Here is a 16,231-nt window from a genome sequence, read left to right on the forward strand (position 1 = left end):
AGGACAGGAAAGTAGAAGCTCTTATGCATTTTATCTATCTCTTTTTTTATAAAATAGAAGAAACATTTCCATACTACATAATTAGGCAGCATATGGACAAATTTTGAACACTGGGCTGTGATTTTTTTATGCCATTATGCTCTTATGGCAGCACTTGGTACAGTTTTGGCCTAGGGTAACCAGCGGTCTTGTGGATAATTCACATGCATATGCTGGGGAATTAGTAAGGGCAGGGACTGCTCTTAAAGGATTGATTTACATGTGGGGACTCTGGAAGGTGAGAAGGCATAGAAATAAGCTACTTTATGCTATCCGACCTTTTTGCTTGAAATGAATGAGAGCCATGTTTAATTTATTAGTTTGAATAGGTTCTGTGGCATCAAAAAAGTTCAGGAACAGAAACCATGTTGGCTAATAGGATGTTGAGTTATTCTAAGAATTAAGAAACAAGATAACAATCTACATTGAAATATAGTAATGTAATGAAAAGAAGTACAGAGGAATTGGGAGGTGAATTGAGGGAAAACTGTGTGACTCTGAAACCTCCTCCACCTGCTCAACCACTTTGTTCTATATAAAACCTGAACTTTATACCTATGAACGGGTTAGGGATGTTCTGCATTCAGCTGCCTTCATGTCTGTCTCATCATCAGCATGTCTGCAGAACAATCATCCATCCCCTGCTTAAAAACATCTCCATTCAGAGACAATTCAAGAAAAGGTATTTTACAGAATGACCATTAGGATGTGCCTAAAAAGTAGGGGAGGTGTTGTTGTTATTCTCTCACAATGAGAAAAGAAAATTTTAGCATTGAAGCTTTTAAATAATGTAATCTGACTGCTACGAGTTATGAGTCGGCTTATTCATTCTTATTTTATAAAGATATATTTTATATATATATATATATATATATATATATATATATATATATATATATATATATATATATATATATGCCTTTATAGAGAGATAAGGTCACCAGGAAGTGAAAATACTTCAATAACAATTCTGTCTGTTCCTTTCTGAAGAAAGTTTATGCAACATATTTCAATACTGGCCCACCTTTTTACACAGTCATGTATGTCAAGGCACTTCTCAGTGTGTTTTTCTCCATGATAAGGGATGACAGTTTCAGCTTCTCTGTCAGGACTGGACAGAAATTTTTTATATCAATAATTCTTCAAATACAGCAATTTTCCCTCAATCTTTTTCAATTTTTTTTTCTGTATAACCATTATTTTTTGCTTTTGTGCAGCATGTCATCCCTCAATCCTCCACGTTTCTCTCTACGCTCTTAGTCAGACAATTGCACACAATGCTTTGACAGTTACTATACCTCAAGTCCTCCCAAATTTTGCCACTTACTAGTATAGCAAAGATATGGAAATTGTTGTTAACATTATAGAAAACAGTCAACATATAAATATTTCAGGATATGCTGCAATGAAACACAGATATGTTTTAGGTGCAGATTCTTAACATAGCAATTGATAAAATTGGAGATTTCAAAATATATACTCTTTGATACAGCTCTGCTTAAATGTCATACTGGTATATATATGTCCATAAAAAATAAATTTCACAGTTTTAAAAATCTTTAGTTACTCTTGGAAATAGTAAACAGATTCAAATCAAGTTTACTAAAACCGTTTTCTTACTGGAGGAGAAAAAATTACAAATCTTAAATGCCCTCTGCCCACTACTAAGTCTAAATAGTTAAGCTTTACTGAAACATAGACCTTGATGAGACCTTCTTTCTGCATCTGCCTGCCTTTCAGTTTCTCTGGAAACAAATTAAGGTTCTGCTGGATTTTCTGTGGATATACACCAGCATAAATATCTCCATGAACTCAACCACTTCTGACGGTTTAGGCTTTTCTGTCAGTGTACATCTTTTCCAATCCATGGATAAAATTCAAGTGTTCATTTACTGGTGTTTTCTTTATATTTTCAGGTTCCAAGGAGTGAGCCCATGGTTCTTCTTAAGATAACTACAACGGAGAATTTTGTATTTTATCTGAAATAATATATATAATCTCTGCTTCCAAAATCTCCCTCTTCCTGTTAGTAGCATGTATTAACTTTAGAAGACTCAGCCAAGAAATACATTGAGAAAAACATGTTCCGTGCTACAGAAACTTGCCTTTTCCACCACATAAACAACATAGAATTAATAAGAAATACAGCAGAACCCTCTTTTACAGCCTGTTGATGTCAACAGAAAGAATTCTATGGCCTTTACACAACTGCTGAGTGACCAAAAGACTTGTACTCAAAGCGTGAGATAACACCTGAGAGATGCAGTTTGACAAGATCATGAATGAGAAATGCAACACATAAGGATGGCAATGAAGAAAGTTGCGGGTACATGACATACTGGAAGAAAGGACTTCTTATTAAAAAAAGAAAAAAGAAAGAAAGCTATGCAGAAGACACAAAGACAAGAAATTAAATTATCCCACCACAAATCATATAGGAAAAGAAAAGAAGGGGTTAGGAATTTAATTTTGGACAGAGAGAAGAGACAAAAGCAGAGATACAGCACACAGATTAGTTCATTTAAGGCACTAAATCTTAATTTTAGAGTACTCTTTATCTGAGTATCAAATGATTAAATTTTTCTACCTTCAAAAAGCACATTGGCAGACTTGTTATTTGACTAATCTAATTTCAATTGAAGTGACTTACAAAATCAAAAGTCAGAACTGGGAGGCATCCATACAGCTCCTTGTGCTCTCCATGCTGACAAAAGGTATTTCAGCTTCTAAGGGAGCTGTGGCTACATGAAGTCTGCTAGCAAAACCTTACTAAACAGGGCTGATGGGACATCACAATTATCCTCACGAGTCTGGGAAAATGATATTCATTGAACCTTCTTAAATAAACTCTTGGCAATTCAAGCACTCTTCACATTATATTTATACCTTAGCATTACATTCTGAGAAAAATACCCTATTAGCATATTAATTTGGTTTGTGTCATACTTACTAACTTTACTTGCAATTATAGAGAAATTGTATTGCGCTGTGCTTTCTCTGTCCAGTAATTCATTAGTAGCAATGGTTCCTTCAGTAGCGTCTATTGTGAAGTAGCTGTCCACATCATTCTCCCAATCCATGAAGTATCTGTACGTGAAAAATATTAAAGAAAGTAGATGCAAATGTGTAAAGATTACTCATTTATCATAGCAGCAGTGTAGCCATCTCAAGTTTTGTTATTTTTCTCTTCACAGCTATTACCATACTTGTGGGATGAAGACAATAAAGAATAATTTGTCTATTTCTTTTTTTTGCCAAGTTCGAATGCTCAAGGGGAAATAGGATATAATGAAAGACTTATTTCTTCTAGTGTTCAGATTATTTGAAAACCTTGAAGTTCCAAGAAGTTGATGCACATCTTCTGTCACACTGATTACATATATCAGCCACTTAGGAAGCACTATGTAGGCTTAGAGGGAAAAAAGAGAAAAGGTATGTTTAATAGAGCTTGAGGTAGGGATGGTGATGAGATCCAGTTACACTGTTGTACACCACAATGACACAAAGACTCTGACTGCAGAAGGCTGAAAATTACTCCTTTATTCTTGGGTTGTGTCTCCCCTTTTATACTATTCTACACAGACCAATTTGATTGGTGACAAGAAGACAAACCTCTTCAATCACGCTGGTCAGACCAGAGGGAAATCAAGACGTCCCTCCTAGGAAAAATATGTAAACAAATTTGCCATTACAAAAACATGTCTCTTGTTTACAGAAAATTCCCTGGGAAAGGAATTTCAGAAAACCAAACATCTCAAGCACGAACCAGGAATACAATCCAGTCTCTTTATATCCACTTGTAGCTGCCCAGTTTCCAGCTGGGCTGGAAATAACCTCAAAAGAGGTGTCCTAAAGGATTTTGGCAGGGTAACAGCAAGGGAGATGGAGAAGAGTATGCTTATTCCCACACATATATAGGATCAATAAACAGCACTTTGCCTTTGTAAAGAATTGGTACCTTTCACTGGACCTGTGAGGAACAGGGATATACCATTGTTTTGTATTGTTTTATTTTGTATTATTTTGTTTGGTCTTCGTGAGTCTTTATTTGTCAAGAAGTATAAATATAGAACAGATTTAAAACTAGAAATGTCTACTTATTCCTTATTTTTCTCTAGTGAGGAATAGAAAGCAGAGATGCACCTGTAAACACAGCTGCTTAAAAGCAATCTGATAACTATACCAAACCCATTTCCCTTAAATGCTAATTAATTTTAAAGTCTATTTTCACATTTGCTTTTACTGTTTGTACTCACGACAAATAATATTTTTTGTGATGCAATGGCTGCCAGCTACTAATTTCCTTTTCATTGTTAGTCTCTTCATACCTTGATAGTGTCTCTCAAAAACTAGGCAGGATGAAACTGAAAATGCCATTCGTGATCAGTAGGCAATAAGAACAAAGTGGCACTCAACAACAAGTACAGTCAGAAAATTATAAAGGCTAGAGAACTACTCCTGTGTCACCCCATTACAAGTAAACCAGTGAGAAGAGGAATAAAAGCTGCTTTTTCCATCTCTAGAGTTAGTTATGTCTTTAGTATAGAGGGAATGGAATGGTAAACACTGTTTCTTTACTTTTCTAGAAGGAAGCAATGGCAGAGAGGAGTATATGTCATATTCACACAGAAATTATTTCTACTTGGTACTAAGAATGCCAGTAGCTCTGGAAGACTTGAAGAGTAAAAAAGCCACAAATAAGGTGATGTGCTCATTTGGAGACATTTTAATCAATAAAAATAAAAAAAAAAAATCCTATCAGTAGATGAAATAGGTTATTTTGTCAATTGACAGACACCATTACCAGTTTACAGCTTTAATTGAAAAGCCTCAGAAATGGTTTGCTAAAGGTAGCATGTACAGTTTTACATAGCTGAGTAGGCACATTTTCTTGAATAGGATATTATTATCTAATATATTAATATAATGAATAATATAATATAATATCTTTGAATTATTAAAATTGAAATTTCAATTTCTTTGTTCAAAATTTGCTTGACACCAAAATTATGAAAAATATATAAAACCATTTATTAGAAATATCATTACCCTAAGATACTCTCTCAGGAGCAGCAAAATTACTCTGTCAGGCATTGCACGTTTAATAGATTATAATTTATTCCAAAATTAAATATGCAGCAAGAAACAAATAAATTAGTTCAAAGCATGAGAAAGTAACTTGGCTTTTATTTCTCCTTAGGAAGACTAAGTGCCTGCGTACCCTGCACATCACAGTATGAACCAGGGACAAAAGAACAGGCCTTAATTCAAAGCACCGTGTAGGGGATGGCCTCCTTCACCAGGAGGCTTTGAAAGTACAGAAAACATACTAAGTATGAACCCTGTTGTGTTTAAAGTGAAGCTCAAGCATGAATATTTGTACAATCAGAATCTGATAGTCTGTCTGGAAGCATTCACACAGGTGATTCTCTTCATGCACAGCCACAGTATGCCTATTCCTAAGCATTAGCATCAACAGGATCAAAGTCCACAGTAAGCACTGCAAAACTAGCATCACTCCTGCCGGTAGTTATGGCACAATTCCTCATGGCTTCTGTGGAAATGGAAATTGAACAATTCAATAAAAGCAGAACTGTAACAGTTCTTCCAAATTGATTGTCTTCAGCATCACTGTGTTAACAGTGTGAAAACTATTATGTCATCACCTTTAACACTGTTAGTATTTCTATTTACTTATTTTAATTTTGGCATTATCTGTAGAGACATACCTTCCTTGTCTCTCCATGTGCTGTGCATAAGCTTAAATTAGACATCTTGTTTCAGCACCTCTCATTTTAAGAATCTACATATTCAATTAGGCTACAGAAGGGAGAGGTATAGGCAGAATTATTGGAGATGTATTATCTGAAACAAAACAAGACAAACTTACAGGAAAAACTGAAAACACCCATCCTTCCTCCTTTAATTGGTTCTCTATATACAGTATCCAAGAAAACATACCTAGCAGAAAATCCTCTTGCAGGCAGATCTTCTGGACACAGAATTGCTTCCAGGTGCACCAGTAAGTCTATAAAGCTTAAGAAAATAGTGAATTGGATGAATTCCATCTATCTGGTCTTGAAATGAAGATTGTTCAGGACACCCCAAGGGAAAATCACTTTTGACAAAGGCCCTAAGAAAATGTAGTTTCCATTTAAAGGTAGAAATCACTCTTTCACACAATGATGGTCCGTGTGCAATTTTCTGTAAATAAGACAGCAACAGCTAATCTCTTTTTAAGGCCAATTGCATAGCCTGAGCTCTGTCCTTAATGTGGAAAAAAAAATGCTTTGAAGAAGAGAAGAAATGGGAAAAATATCTCCAACCAGAAAAATCAGTAACTTTCTAGAGATAAACCCGGATATCTGGGACATTAAGCCTGACATTTCTTGTGAGATTGGGATACACAGAGAAACACTGTTGAAATACTGGTATTAGGACAGCTGTCTAGACCTTCCAGTCATGGTCTAGCAGTTTCAAACAACTGAGGCTGGTTTATTTGACTGCTCAGTGTGCCTGCAAGACAGACCATGGATAAGTGCACTAATCCTAAGAGGCATTTCCTTCCTTGAAAAGTTAGGGAGAACTTGTTGATATGGGACAAAGCAGAATTATTTTTCAGAAGCTCCTGAACAGGCTTGCCTGGCAGCTCTGATATCAGAGCTGATACCAGACACTGATATCATTCATATTCACTGACGGGAAAAAAATTTGACTTATATATCTCCCTAAATATTCTTTCCAGCAGAGAAGTGTATTCCAGGTTATATTGTTGAACGCAGGGAGTATGTGGAAGGACATATCTTTGCTAACACTGTCTGAGTTTTCTCAAGAATATCTGCATTTGGATTTCATGTAGGATAGAAGAGACAGGGTGGAAATATTCAGTTTATAAAATTATTATTAAGATTCAAGCCTGTAAGACTCACCCAGAGTCCACACTGAGTTCTTAGATGCTCCAAGAACTATGGACATTCACCCTGGTGAAACAATGAGACTGCGTGTCCCTCACGAGCTCACGCAGAGCACTCCCCTGGAAGAAGGGTCATCTTGCAAAGGGAGGGGGACAACAAGGAAGATTGAGTTGACTCTTGCTGCAGGGATAGGGAGAAATAGCGAGGTAATAGAGAAGCTTTATAAAAATATTTTAATTTGTCTCAACTCACACTATGCTGATGTAAAGCACATTGCTTACTCTAGTACCTAGTGAGTTAGAACACTGGCTTTTTTAAAGAAAAATATTGCAAAGAAAGGTAAGGGGTGAAATAACAATTTTCTGTAATGTGATAGATCACTATTTGTGTACATGACCTTAAATAGTTTAAACTGCATTCACTTTAAGTTTTCTTTATATATTAAACTGCAACTAAATGAAATTCAAGGTCCATGACAACTTGGGATATATAAATACCACCCATCACATCAGAAATAATAAGCAGTAGCCAAAATCATTATAAATATAAATGAAAGCTAAGAGAATTTAGTTGGGTGTTGTGATTCAGTTAAGATTTTTTATGATTTCAATACATATATAATTAAATAGATGAAAGAAGCATTAAAGCAGGAATGGCAAAAGGAGTGAGGGACTGGAAGAATACAAATGAGATTTTAGGTGTGATGAGACTACCTGAAAGCCCAAAAACATTTTCATTAGTAGAATAATCGTGTGCTGTGCCTTGAACTTATTAAATCTTTGCATATAACTGGATATTGAAAGTATGACACGTCTACAATACAATTTTGTCCTGGGCATTATGTCAATAGATAAATATTTTTAAAAAAATAGAGGAAGCTTTCAGGAAAGCAAGAAAAACTGTCTTGGGTCTAGAAATTTCCAAGTTATAAGGGAAGATTAAAAGAACTAACATATGGTTACCTTAGATAAGAGATAAAAAAGGGAGACAGGATAATGGCCTACAGATAACAGAAGAGCTTCAGCAGCAAAAAGGGGAGGGTAGGATTTTTTCAACACAGAGAAGGGCCAAAACTCAGAAGGGAAAATTTATGTTTTGTAGCAAATTCTTTCTGTCAGTGATGTACATTATGCTATACACACAGAGGAATGACAGAAGTGTTGTCGCTTGGTAGTAAAAAGGCAAGCTGGATAATGTAATAGAGATTGTGCAGTAAAGGAAATTTCTAGAAAAGTGGAATGATAATCCTTTTAGTCTCTATAAATTGTAAGCTCTGCTGAATAGGAAACAGTTTCATCATACCAATCATGCTCATCATAAGGTGCAGTTACAAATATTTTAAAATATAACAATGGTTTTCAGGTATTTTTAGGATTGCCATTACTAAAATGCAGGAAAACAGAAAAATCACTCCTACAATGAGAAACAAGAAATTCAGACTTCAAGTCAAGCCTGAAAGGAATTAAAAAGTTAGAGAATGCAATGTGTTAAAGGATACAAGTTACATGTCCTCCAAAATCCCATCCTGCCACTAAAATTTCCTTCCTGCAACTCTAAATCCATTCACTGAGTTATCATTGTATAAAACTCAAGCAAATCCTATCGCCATATTTAAATGCAAAAATATGAGAAGCTCTAAGTCAGAACTTTATTGCTTTTCTCAAAGGTTAAGTGCTAAACTCTTCTGCTGATTCCTGGAAGTATCTTCCATTCCAGTTAACACAGAGGAGTGATTTCCACGATTTTGCTAAAGGTCCAATCAAGAAGTTTTGAAACGAGCCCCTGTGTAAAAATATTGAATCAAATACTCCAGCATAAGCTTTTCCAATTGCTGAGAAGTTCTTTTTTTTATTGCAAAAAAAATGGTACAAAAGTACATGGGTCTCTCCTCTCAGAGTCCCAACCACCCATGGAACAAAGGGTTGCTGGAAAAGTCAGATATTCTGTGAGAACTGCTGCATGACAAGGGCACAGAGACTCCTCAGCTGCAAGAATTTATCAGCAGTCTGCCAGGAATTTGTCCATTTTGGCAAGTTTTTCAACAATGACAGGTTTTTGCTTGTCGCTGTAACCTGTGCATGCCTAAAGAAGTCATTAAGTTCAAACAGGTATAAATAAATTTAACAAAATATTTTATTTTCTTGTGGTAAATGATACAGTCCTCTGAGTATTTACAACTAAATAGCACTGTTAAATTTCCAGTCTTTCTCAGGGCTACAGAACTTGAATTAGTGTTATATTAATTTAGTTTCTTTTCCATACCTCTTTTTGACGTAAAGATTACCCCTGACTCTGTTTTTTGTGGTTTTCTATTAACTTGAAAATGATATTTCACACAGTTTTACAAGAGCAGAAATGCTAAAGAATAATCTTTTTCTCCTCTGTGCAGCATGGTAATATGAAATAAAGTGTCATGTACTACTTGCTCAGTAGTAGCAGGCAGGTTTTGCATATCATTCATATTCTCCTGTGCCAATACAATAACAATAATATTTAAGTACCCTTTACACTGTACAGCTCAGAAGCTACTGTGCTGTATGCATGCATACTATTATATATGTGAAATATTAGATATTACAAAAAAAGTACTTGTTGGACAAACTCTGTTAATATAAAATATTCTAAGAAATAAATTTCTTGATATAATGAAAATAGATAGGATTTCTCTTGTGCAGAACTTCCAGTTTTAATACTCTGGGTTTAATATTGTGATATTCTGCTTGAAGAAAGTAAATGCAATCAAACTTCAATATTTCCACGTAAAGCCATTATCTGATATATTCATATCAAGTGCTATTAAGAAAATCTATCAGTAATAACAGCAAAATAACATTTGAAGTTTTGTTGTAAAATTTGCTTGTCATTACCCAAAAAAAGGATGTTCTTATGTAGCAGATGCTGTTCCACTAGGTTGCAGGGGGTTTTTTTGTTTACATGTTTTAAATAATTTATTAAGCCATCACCCTTAATGGCAGCAGAAATTTTCTGTACCTTTGCTGAATATCTTAAGAACACTGCTGAGGCATTAAAGGTCAAAGCAAAGGGAACTTGGACTGGTCTGCTGTCAGATCATAACACTTCAGCAATCTCATGGATACCTAGTAGATCCCAGAAGAACCCTACCCATGCCAATACATAATAGTCTCAAATACATAGGGTTTGTTTTCTTTTTTTTTTTTTTTTTGAGGCATGCTAGAAATAGAGGATAAAAAATTACAAACAAGCAAGCAAGCAAGCAAACAAACAAACAAAAACCCCTCAGCGGACAAACCCCAGTTCTATTTAAAGTGTGAAAAGGAATCAGCACTGCCACTCACTCCTAACTATTGCCTTGAAATCTTAGTATGACATTTCTCCAAAGTGCCCAGGCAGACACAGTCACAGAAGGGGCTTCTGCTGCCGTTCCAGATGAAGTAACTATCTCCTAGCCTGACCTCCCTTCCTGCTTTGAATCAGCATTATCCTGTAGTACTCCCAAATGCATTTTCCTTTTCAAAAGAAAAGGGAGAGTTTGTAAAAATGTTGTTTGGTTTCAGCTGCTTTGTGACCTAACCAGAGTCACAAATGGGTCATTGCTCAGTTGTTCTTGCACAACTGATGTCAAAAACCACCTCAAGTGTGATGCTAAGTTCGCATAATAAAATGCAACCAAAAATGAGCAGCCGATGTAGTTGGTCTAACTTGCTGTAAGTGCTTTTACTGTCACTTAACAACACCCAACCAACAAGGGGAGCATACACTGAAAGTTTTTAGAGCCATTTTTTTGTTCCAAGGTATTAAAAATTAGAGACGCCTATATGGCTAATGCTATAGACGTGGCAGAATTGTCTTTATACCACACACACTTGACACACCTAAAAAAAATACACCCCCAAGTTTATTGACATACTAAAATATTTCTGTCAGTTTCATTATTATTTTTCTTTCAGCATTTCACACAAAGAGACATATTTCTACATGATTTTCAAATGCAAAAAACACTGAGGTAAAGCTTTTGTTGTAGGCCAGGCTGAGTGCTTTTGAAGATCCCAGTGAGGTAATGGATCTAGTCTTTTAGGAAGGATCGTTTTGCATTAATTAGAATATTTTAAATAAATAATATTTTATTTTAAGAATATTTTAAATATCCTCTGCCTTAAAAAGCAGAGAATTCTGGGACTAGTTTTACAGCGGCCCAAATAAGTTGCTGTCTCTGTACCCTCTTCCAAAGGAGTTCAACGGTGTAATTTCTCAGACTGCTTTCCTGTGATCTGTTCTTCAGCTTTCCCGCAATGAATGCTGTCTATATTGCCCATCAGGTGGTGATGCTTGAGAAGGACAGAGGAATTGCTATACCTTGGGAGAAGGTATGAATGCTTCTTTTCATTGTTCATTGACTATCATTTTCATGTCTTTCATGCAACACTTGATCTCCCACAAGAAAAAAAAATGGTTTGAGTCTTTGGCATACTGCTTGACTGGGTCCACAGTCCTTCACACGTGGCTCTCTACTTCTGTGATTTTAATCAGGACGTTGAAGGTTTAGTGACATTAGCAGTCAGTATCTCACTTGGTCTGGAATGAGTAGTATCAGTTCAAAGAAGTGATACTCTGCTCCTTTGGAGAAGATCAACCATTATGCCAAATTAATTAACAGGAAAGCAGTGGCTGCAGACAGCCAAACTAATGATGGGTCAGAGTCAAGCAAGGGAAGCTGTTAAACTTTTCATAAGCCTTAAAAGTATTACATAAGAATTTTAGTAGAACATGCTAGGTAATACAAGAATTAAAATGTGCTGCAGTTCAGTTATCAGCCCTTTCAAACTGCCAATTCTGCCTGTCTACAACTTCCTGTGATTTCTCTTCCCTCTGCCTTTAAAGGTTTTGTTCATTTGCTTATCTGACCCTCCAGCCAGCTCCACTGTCTGCTCTGCATTTCTCATTACCAGCTGAGTATCTTATCAAAAGCTGTTGTCATTTGGAAAAGGCATTGTTTTTATTCAGTCTCAACATCATTTTTCCTGCTTCATTGAGCAGGCAGAACTGCAAGACAGCCAGGCAGAGGGAAAGCTTTGTCCTTGTTAATTAAGTCTCAGTTTTTAGACTGTGAGCAGCAGTAGAGGGCATGTTGGATTTAACACTCTCACTCCCAGCTCAGCAGTCAATCCTGCAATCGTGGGAAAGCAGCAGAGCACTTTCTATACCAGCACCACACATTATAGATCCTGAGCACCATTTCACCCTGATTTTGAAAGGTGCACCTTTGCCCTTTGCCCTCTGCCCATGGTCTTTTCCCTTTCATCTGGCCCATAGCAGGAAGAACCCACCACCTGCATTCACCAAGGTACCCAGGTACCAGAGGGCACACCTCATACTTGGTGAAGAGGAGAAGGGTGCTTGCTTTGCTGGTTTTAGGTGGAGAAAGAACATGTTGGGATGAGTGTCTGGATGTGTATGAGTATCTCTATTAATGAGCAGAGTGAGCATAGAAAGATGGAGCAAGTAAACCTGAATGAATACCTCAACCCTTAAGAAAACTGAGAGGGGGAAAGCAGATGCTGTGACTCCATCAGATAGTCAGTCTCAGTAGAAGCCTAAACTTTATTTTGTACTTGGGTGCATCTGACATAAACTCTAAAGGATTAGAGGTGTTTCCTGGGCTGCTGTTCCCAGACCTGGCCTGGAATGCTTTGTCTTCTGATAAAGTGCTAAGGTATTAAATATCATAAATACTATAAAGGAGAGCTGGCCTACTGGCATATATCCAATAGAAATAATCTTTGTTTTCTTTTGCATCATGTAAATACATAAATATTAGCTCTGTTCTATATTTTTTGGAACCAAAATCTGAACAAATATCTTATGTTTTATCCATTTAAAAAGCTGAAGTAAAATGCTGATGCTGAGACAATCAAAGGAAAAGCAAGTAAAATAACCATGCTGACTCTAGAGAAAACTGCAGCATACAGTAAAAGATTTACTGCTTGCTTAGATCATCAGTTGGGACCCACTTGGATTGTCAGCTGGATCTGCAAGGAGAAACAGTGAAGTCAGGAATTGGAGGCTTCTTTGTGCTGCTTTGAAGCTGATTCAGCGAAGTGTTTATAAAATAAGAGATTATTCAGAACAGCTCTGATGCTGCAGAGCTGCTGCATTCTCCTCTTTCATTTCTCTTTCCCAAGCCTCTGATGTATCAAGGAATGCAGAATCTGCAGAGGTCAGGATAAGTATGAAGTCACCTTTTCAAAGGTTTTATGAATTTCATGAGGGCATCAGGCAAAAGTTGCTGGATAAGCATCCCCTTGCTCCCATTTGCATGCTGATGGTCTGACCTGAGCAACATGAGGTTCCATCACTTATTTCTAAAATTGGCTCCTCTCTCCTCCTATCTAAGCTGAATTTCTGTTCTGTGTTTCCTTCACACTATTTTTGGTTTTATTTTCTAAAATAATCTGTTGTTTTAAATCTGTATATGTACTATTTTGGTTAATGCTGACAGCAGTCTTTTTAGCCATCATAGATGATTCCCTGGCTTCATTTTCCACAGTATCTGCTCCAGCTTATTAAAGATGGATGTCACAGAATGAGAGAAGGGTGGAGGTTGGCAGGGACCTCTAGAGGTCATCTGGTCCAAACCTTCTGTTAAGCAGGTACACCTATAGCCACCCACCTTGGACCAACTCCAAATGGTTTTTTGGGTTGGTTTTTTTTTTTTTTTTTTTTTTTAATATCTCCACAGAGAGACATTCCACCACCTTCCAGGGAAATCTGTGACAGTACTTGGTCAACCTCACAGCAAGAAGTATTTCCTGTTCCTGATAATTCAGAGAAAAACGGTGTCTCAATTTGTGCCCACTGCCTCTTGTCCCGCCTCTGCACACCTCTGAGAAGGATCTGTCTCCATCCTCTTTGCACCCTCCCTTCAGCTGCTCCTATGTGCACTAAGTGCATTTATAACTGTTAGGACCCTCTTGAGCCTTCCCCTCTCTGGACTGAACATTTCCAACTCTCTTAGCCTTTCCTCATAGAAAGAATACTTCAGTTCCTTCATCATCTTCAAGGTCGTTTGCTGGACTCCCTGCAGTATGTCCACGTCTTTCTTAGACTGAGAAGCCCAGAATTAGAACACAGTAAAAAGTAAAAATATCTGAGATCCATTTGTATCTACAGTCAGAAAATGACTGAAACTTCAAAACACAGAGATCTCAAAAAGTGTAAAACTCTCAAAACTCCTGTTTTTTAAACTTTACTATTTAAACAGAAAACAAAAAACAAAGTGCAAAAAGAAGATAATATATAAAATATAAGAAACTGTATGCAATACCTATTTAAACATAATAATAAACTTGAGCATTTTAGGACAGGAAAGTATAGTCAATGCTTATAAACAGACCTAAAGGATAAATTCAGAAGGAATAGACTTGGAACCCGACTAGGTTACAATGGTAGTTATCCTTGTGGAAAGAGATAAAAGACCTTAAATGAAGAGTATTGGGAAGGTTATTTATTATTCTATAAAAGTGAGATAGCTTCAGGGTCGACTTGTGTACCAAAGTGCAGATTGCCAATCAAAACACTTCCCTGTAGCACATAGGTTCTTCTTAGACAACATTTTTAGTCCTGAGCCCTCATAATTCTCTGTCAAGCCTTGAGAAGTTCACCAGTTTAGGTGACATTATAACGGCTGTAGACATTAAAGCTCTGTTTCAATCTCACAATTGCATTCTAGAATCCTTGAGAAATCCATTCCTGAAGAAATTTGGAAAAACAGTCTTTGATTAAAAATCAGGATGACTGTTGTTTGAGATAAAATTACTGTTTGTGCCTCTGGGATGAGAGCTGGCTTTGTAAAATCACATCACCAGGTGGTACAAGTGCTGTGAAATAAACCAGAAATAATTATGGACTATTATGATAATTTTGTTTCTTTCCCCTCACTTTGGCTACTTAGCTGCTCTCAATTAATTTGAAAGCTTTCCTTGCCAGGTTGTTCTTTGCCTCGGATCTGAATGCATACTTCTTGATTTTTAGCATCCACTCTCTCCACAAACAGGCAATTCACTGAGAGCAGCAGTCCATAAACTTCTCGGGTCTACACATCTATTTCAGTTCAATCTCTTGACTGACATTTTATAGTGCAATATGACTGCATATGCCAACGGAAGATCACTTGCTTTTTTTCACAAGCTTCAATAAGGTGATGAATTACTGACTGTAAAAAAAAGGTTACTGGCTTCTCTCAGTTTTAGACTTTGCTTTCAGTTGCTTTTTACTTGCTGGACTTATGAAATAATATTTCACGCTTCAAGTGCATCCAGGAGTTGATCTAGGAAAATTTATACATGTCAAATGAATCCCACCAGTCTTTTATTTGGGAAGGTCTGATTTTTCACTAGCGCAGCCTTGCTGACTTGTGCCAGAAAGTACTTACCTTGCTCCATGTTCCTACCAATCTCGAGAAAACCCACACAGATCAAAATGTCAGTCTGCGTGTGTCCCAAAATTGCAAAGAAGGATTTTTAACGCATGACTCCATCTGTTTCCAGTGAACCTGCTGCAGCATCACAGAGGGCTAATGAGTGACTACATTTGCCTTTCCCACTGATCGTGTGTGATTGCTTCAGCCTTAAGTATATAGATTTAAGATTAAGGTTAAGACAAATTCACACTTTTTTTGTAGTTTCTCCTTGTAGTAGCTCTGAGCCGATTACTGAATCAAGGTACCACAGACCCTGAACTGATACAACTGAGCCACTTACCAGCTGAGCTGTGATAACTGTCTACATGCATCTAATCCCCAGCTAGTGTAAAACAAAATGTAATAAATTAAACTACCGTGAAGGGGATTGCCACAATAATTTGTAATTCACACCTTGTTTCATGGTAAAGATAACGTAGAGACTGTGCTGCAAGAAAACATCTCCTTTTGACGGACAATTTATACACAGAAGAGAAAGATTTTTCTGCCTTCTGTTTAAAGAGAAGTCACTTTTCTGTCCAGTTCCTTAAAACCACTCAGTCGCTGAGGAGGAAGACAGGTCATTCTAACCTAGAGAATGGCAGAGCAGTACTTGGGACCATAGGAGAAAAGCTTACAGGAAAAGGGCAGTGGAGTAGAGGATGTGATTGCTTGAGGTCATGAAGATGAAGTTTAGGAGCTAGAAAACAGAGAACTGAGGAAGAGGCAGAAAGATGGGAGTAGTGGGAGCTGGAAGTAGGAGTTCATTGTCCTATATCATATCCAGCATTGCTGGAAGGTAGGTAGATGGGGATCATGTTGAGTATATGGTACTTTGGTG

The 16,231-nt window shown here is 36.8% G+C and overlaps 1 protein-coding gene across 1 annotated transcript in view; it reads right to left on the reverse strand.

Moving 5' to 3' along the window:
* Window positions 1–16,231, reverse strand: part of CDH12 (cadherin 12) — a 222,179-nt gene that overhangs the window by 14,070 nt on the left and 191,878 nt on the right. Inside the window, exon 8 of the mRNA XM_066186473.1 lies at window positions 2,990–3,126. Coding sequence (XP_066042570.1) covers window positions 2,990–3,126 — 137 coding nt within the window. The remainder of the gene's footprint in view (window positions 1–2,989; window positions 3,127–16,231) is intronic.

Source organism: Chamaea fasciata, unplaced genomic scaffold (genome assembly GCF_029207755.1).
Source record: "Chamaea fasciata isolate MVZ Bird 193981 ecotype frontalis unplaced genomic scaffold, bChaFas1.0.hap1 SCAF_1, whole genome shotgun sequence".
Lineage (NCBI taxonomy): Eukaryota > Metazoa > Chordata > Aves > Passeriformes > Sylviidae > Chamaea > Chamaea fasciata.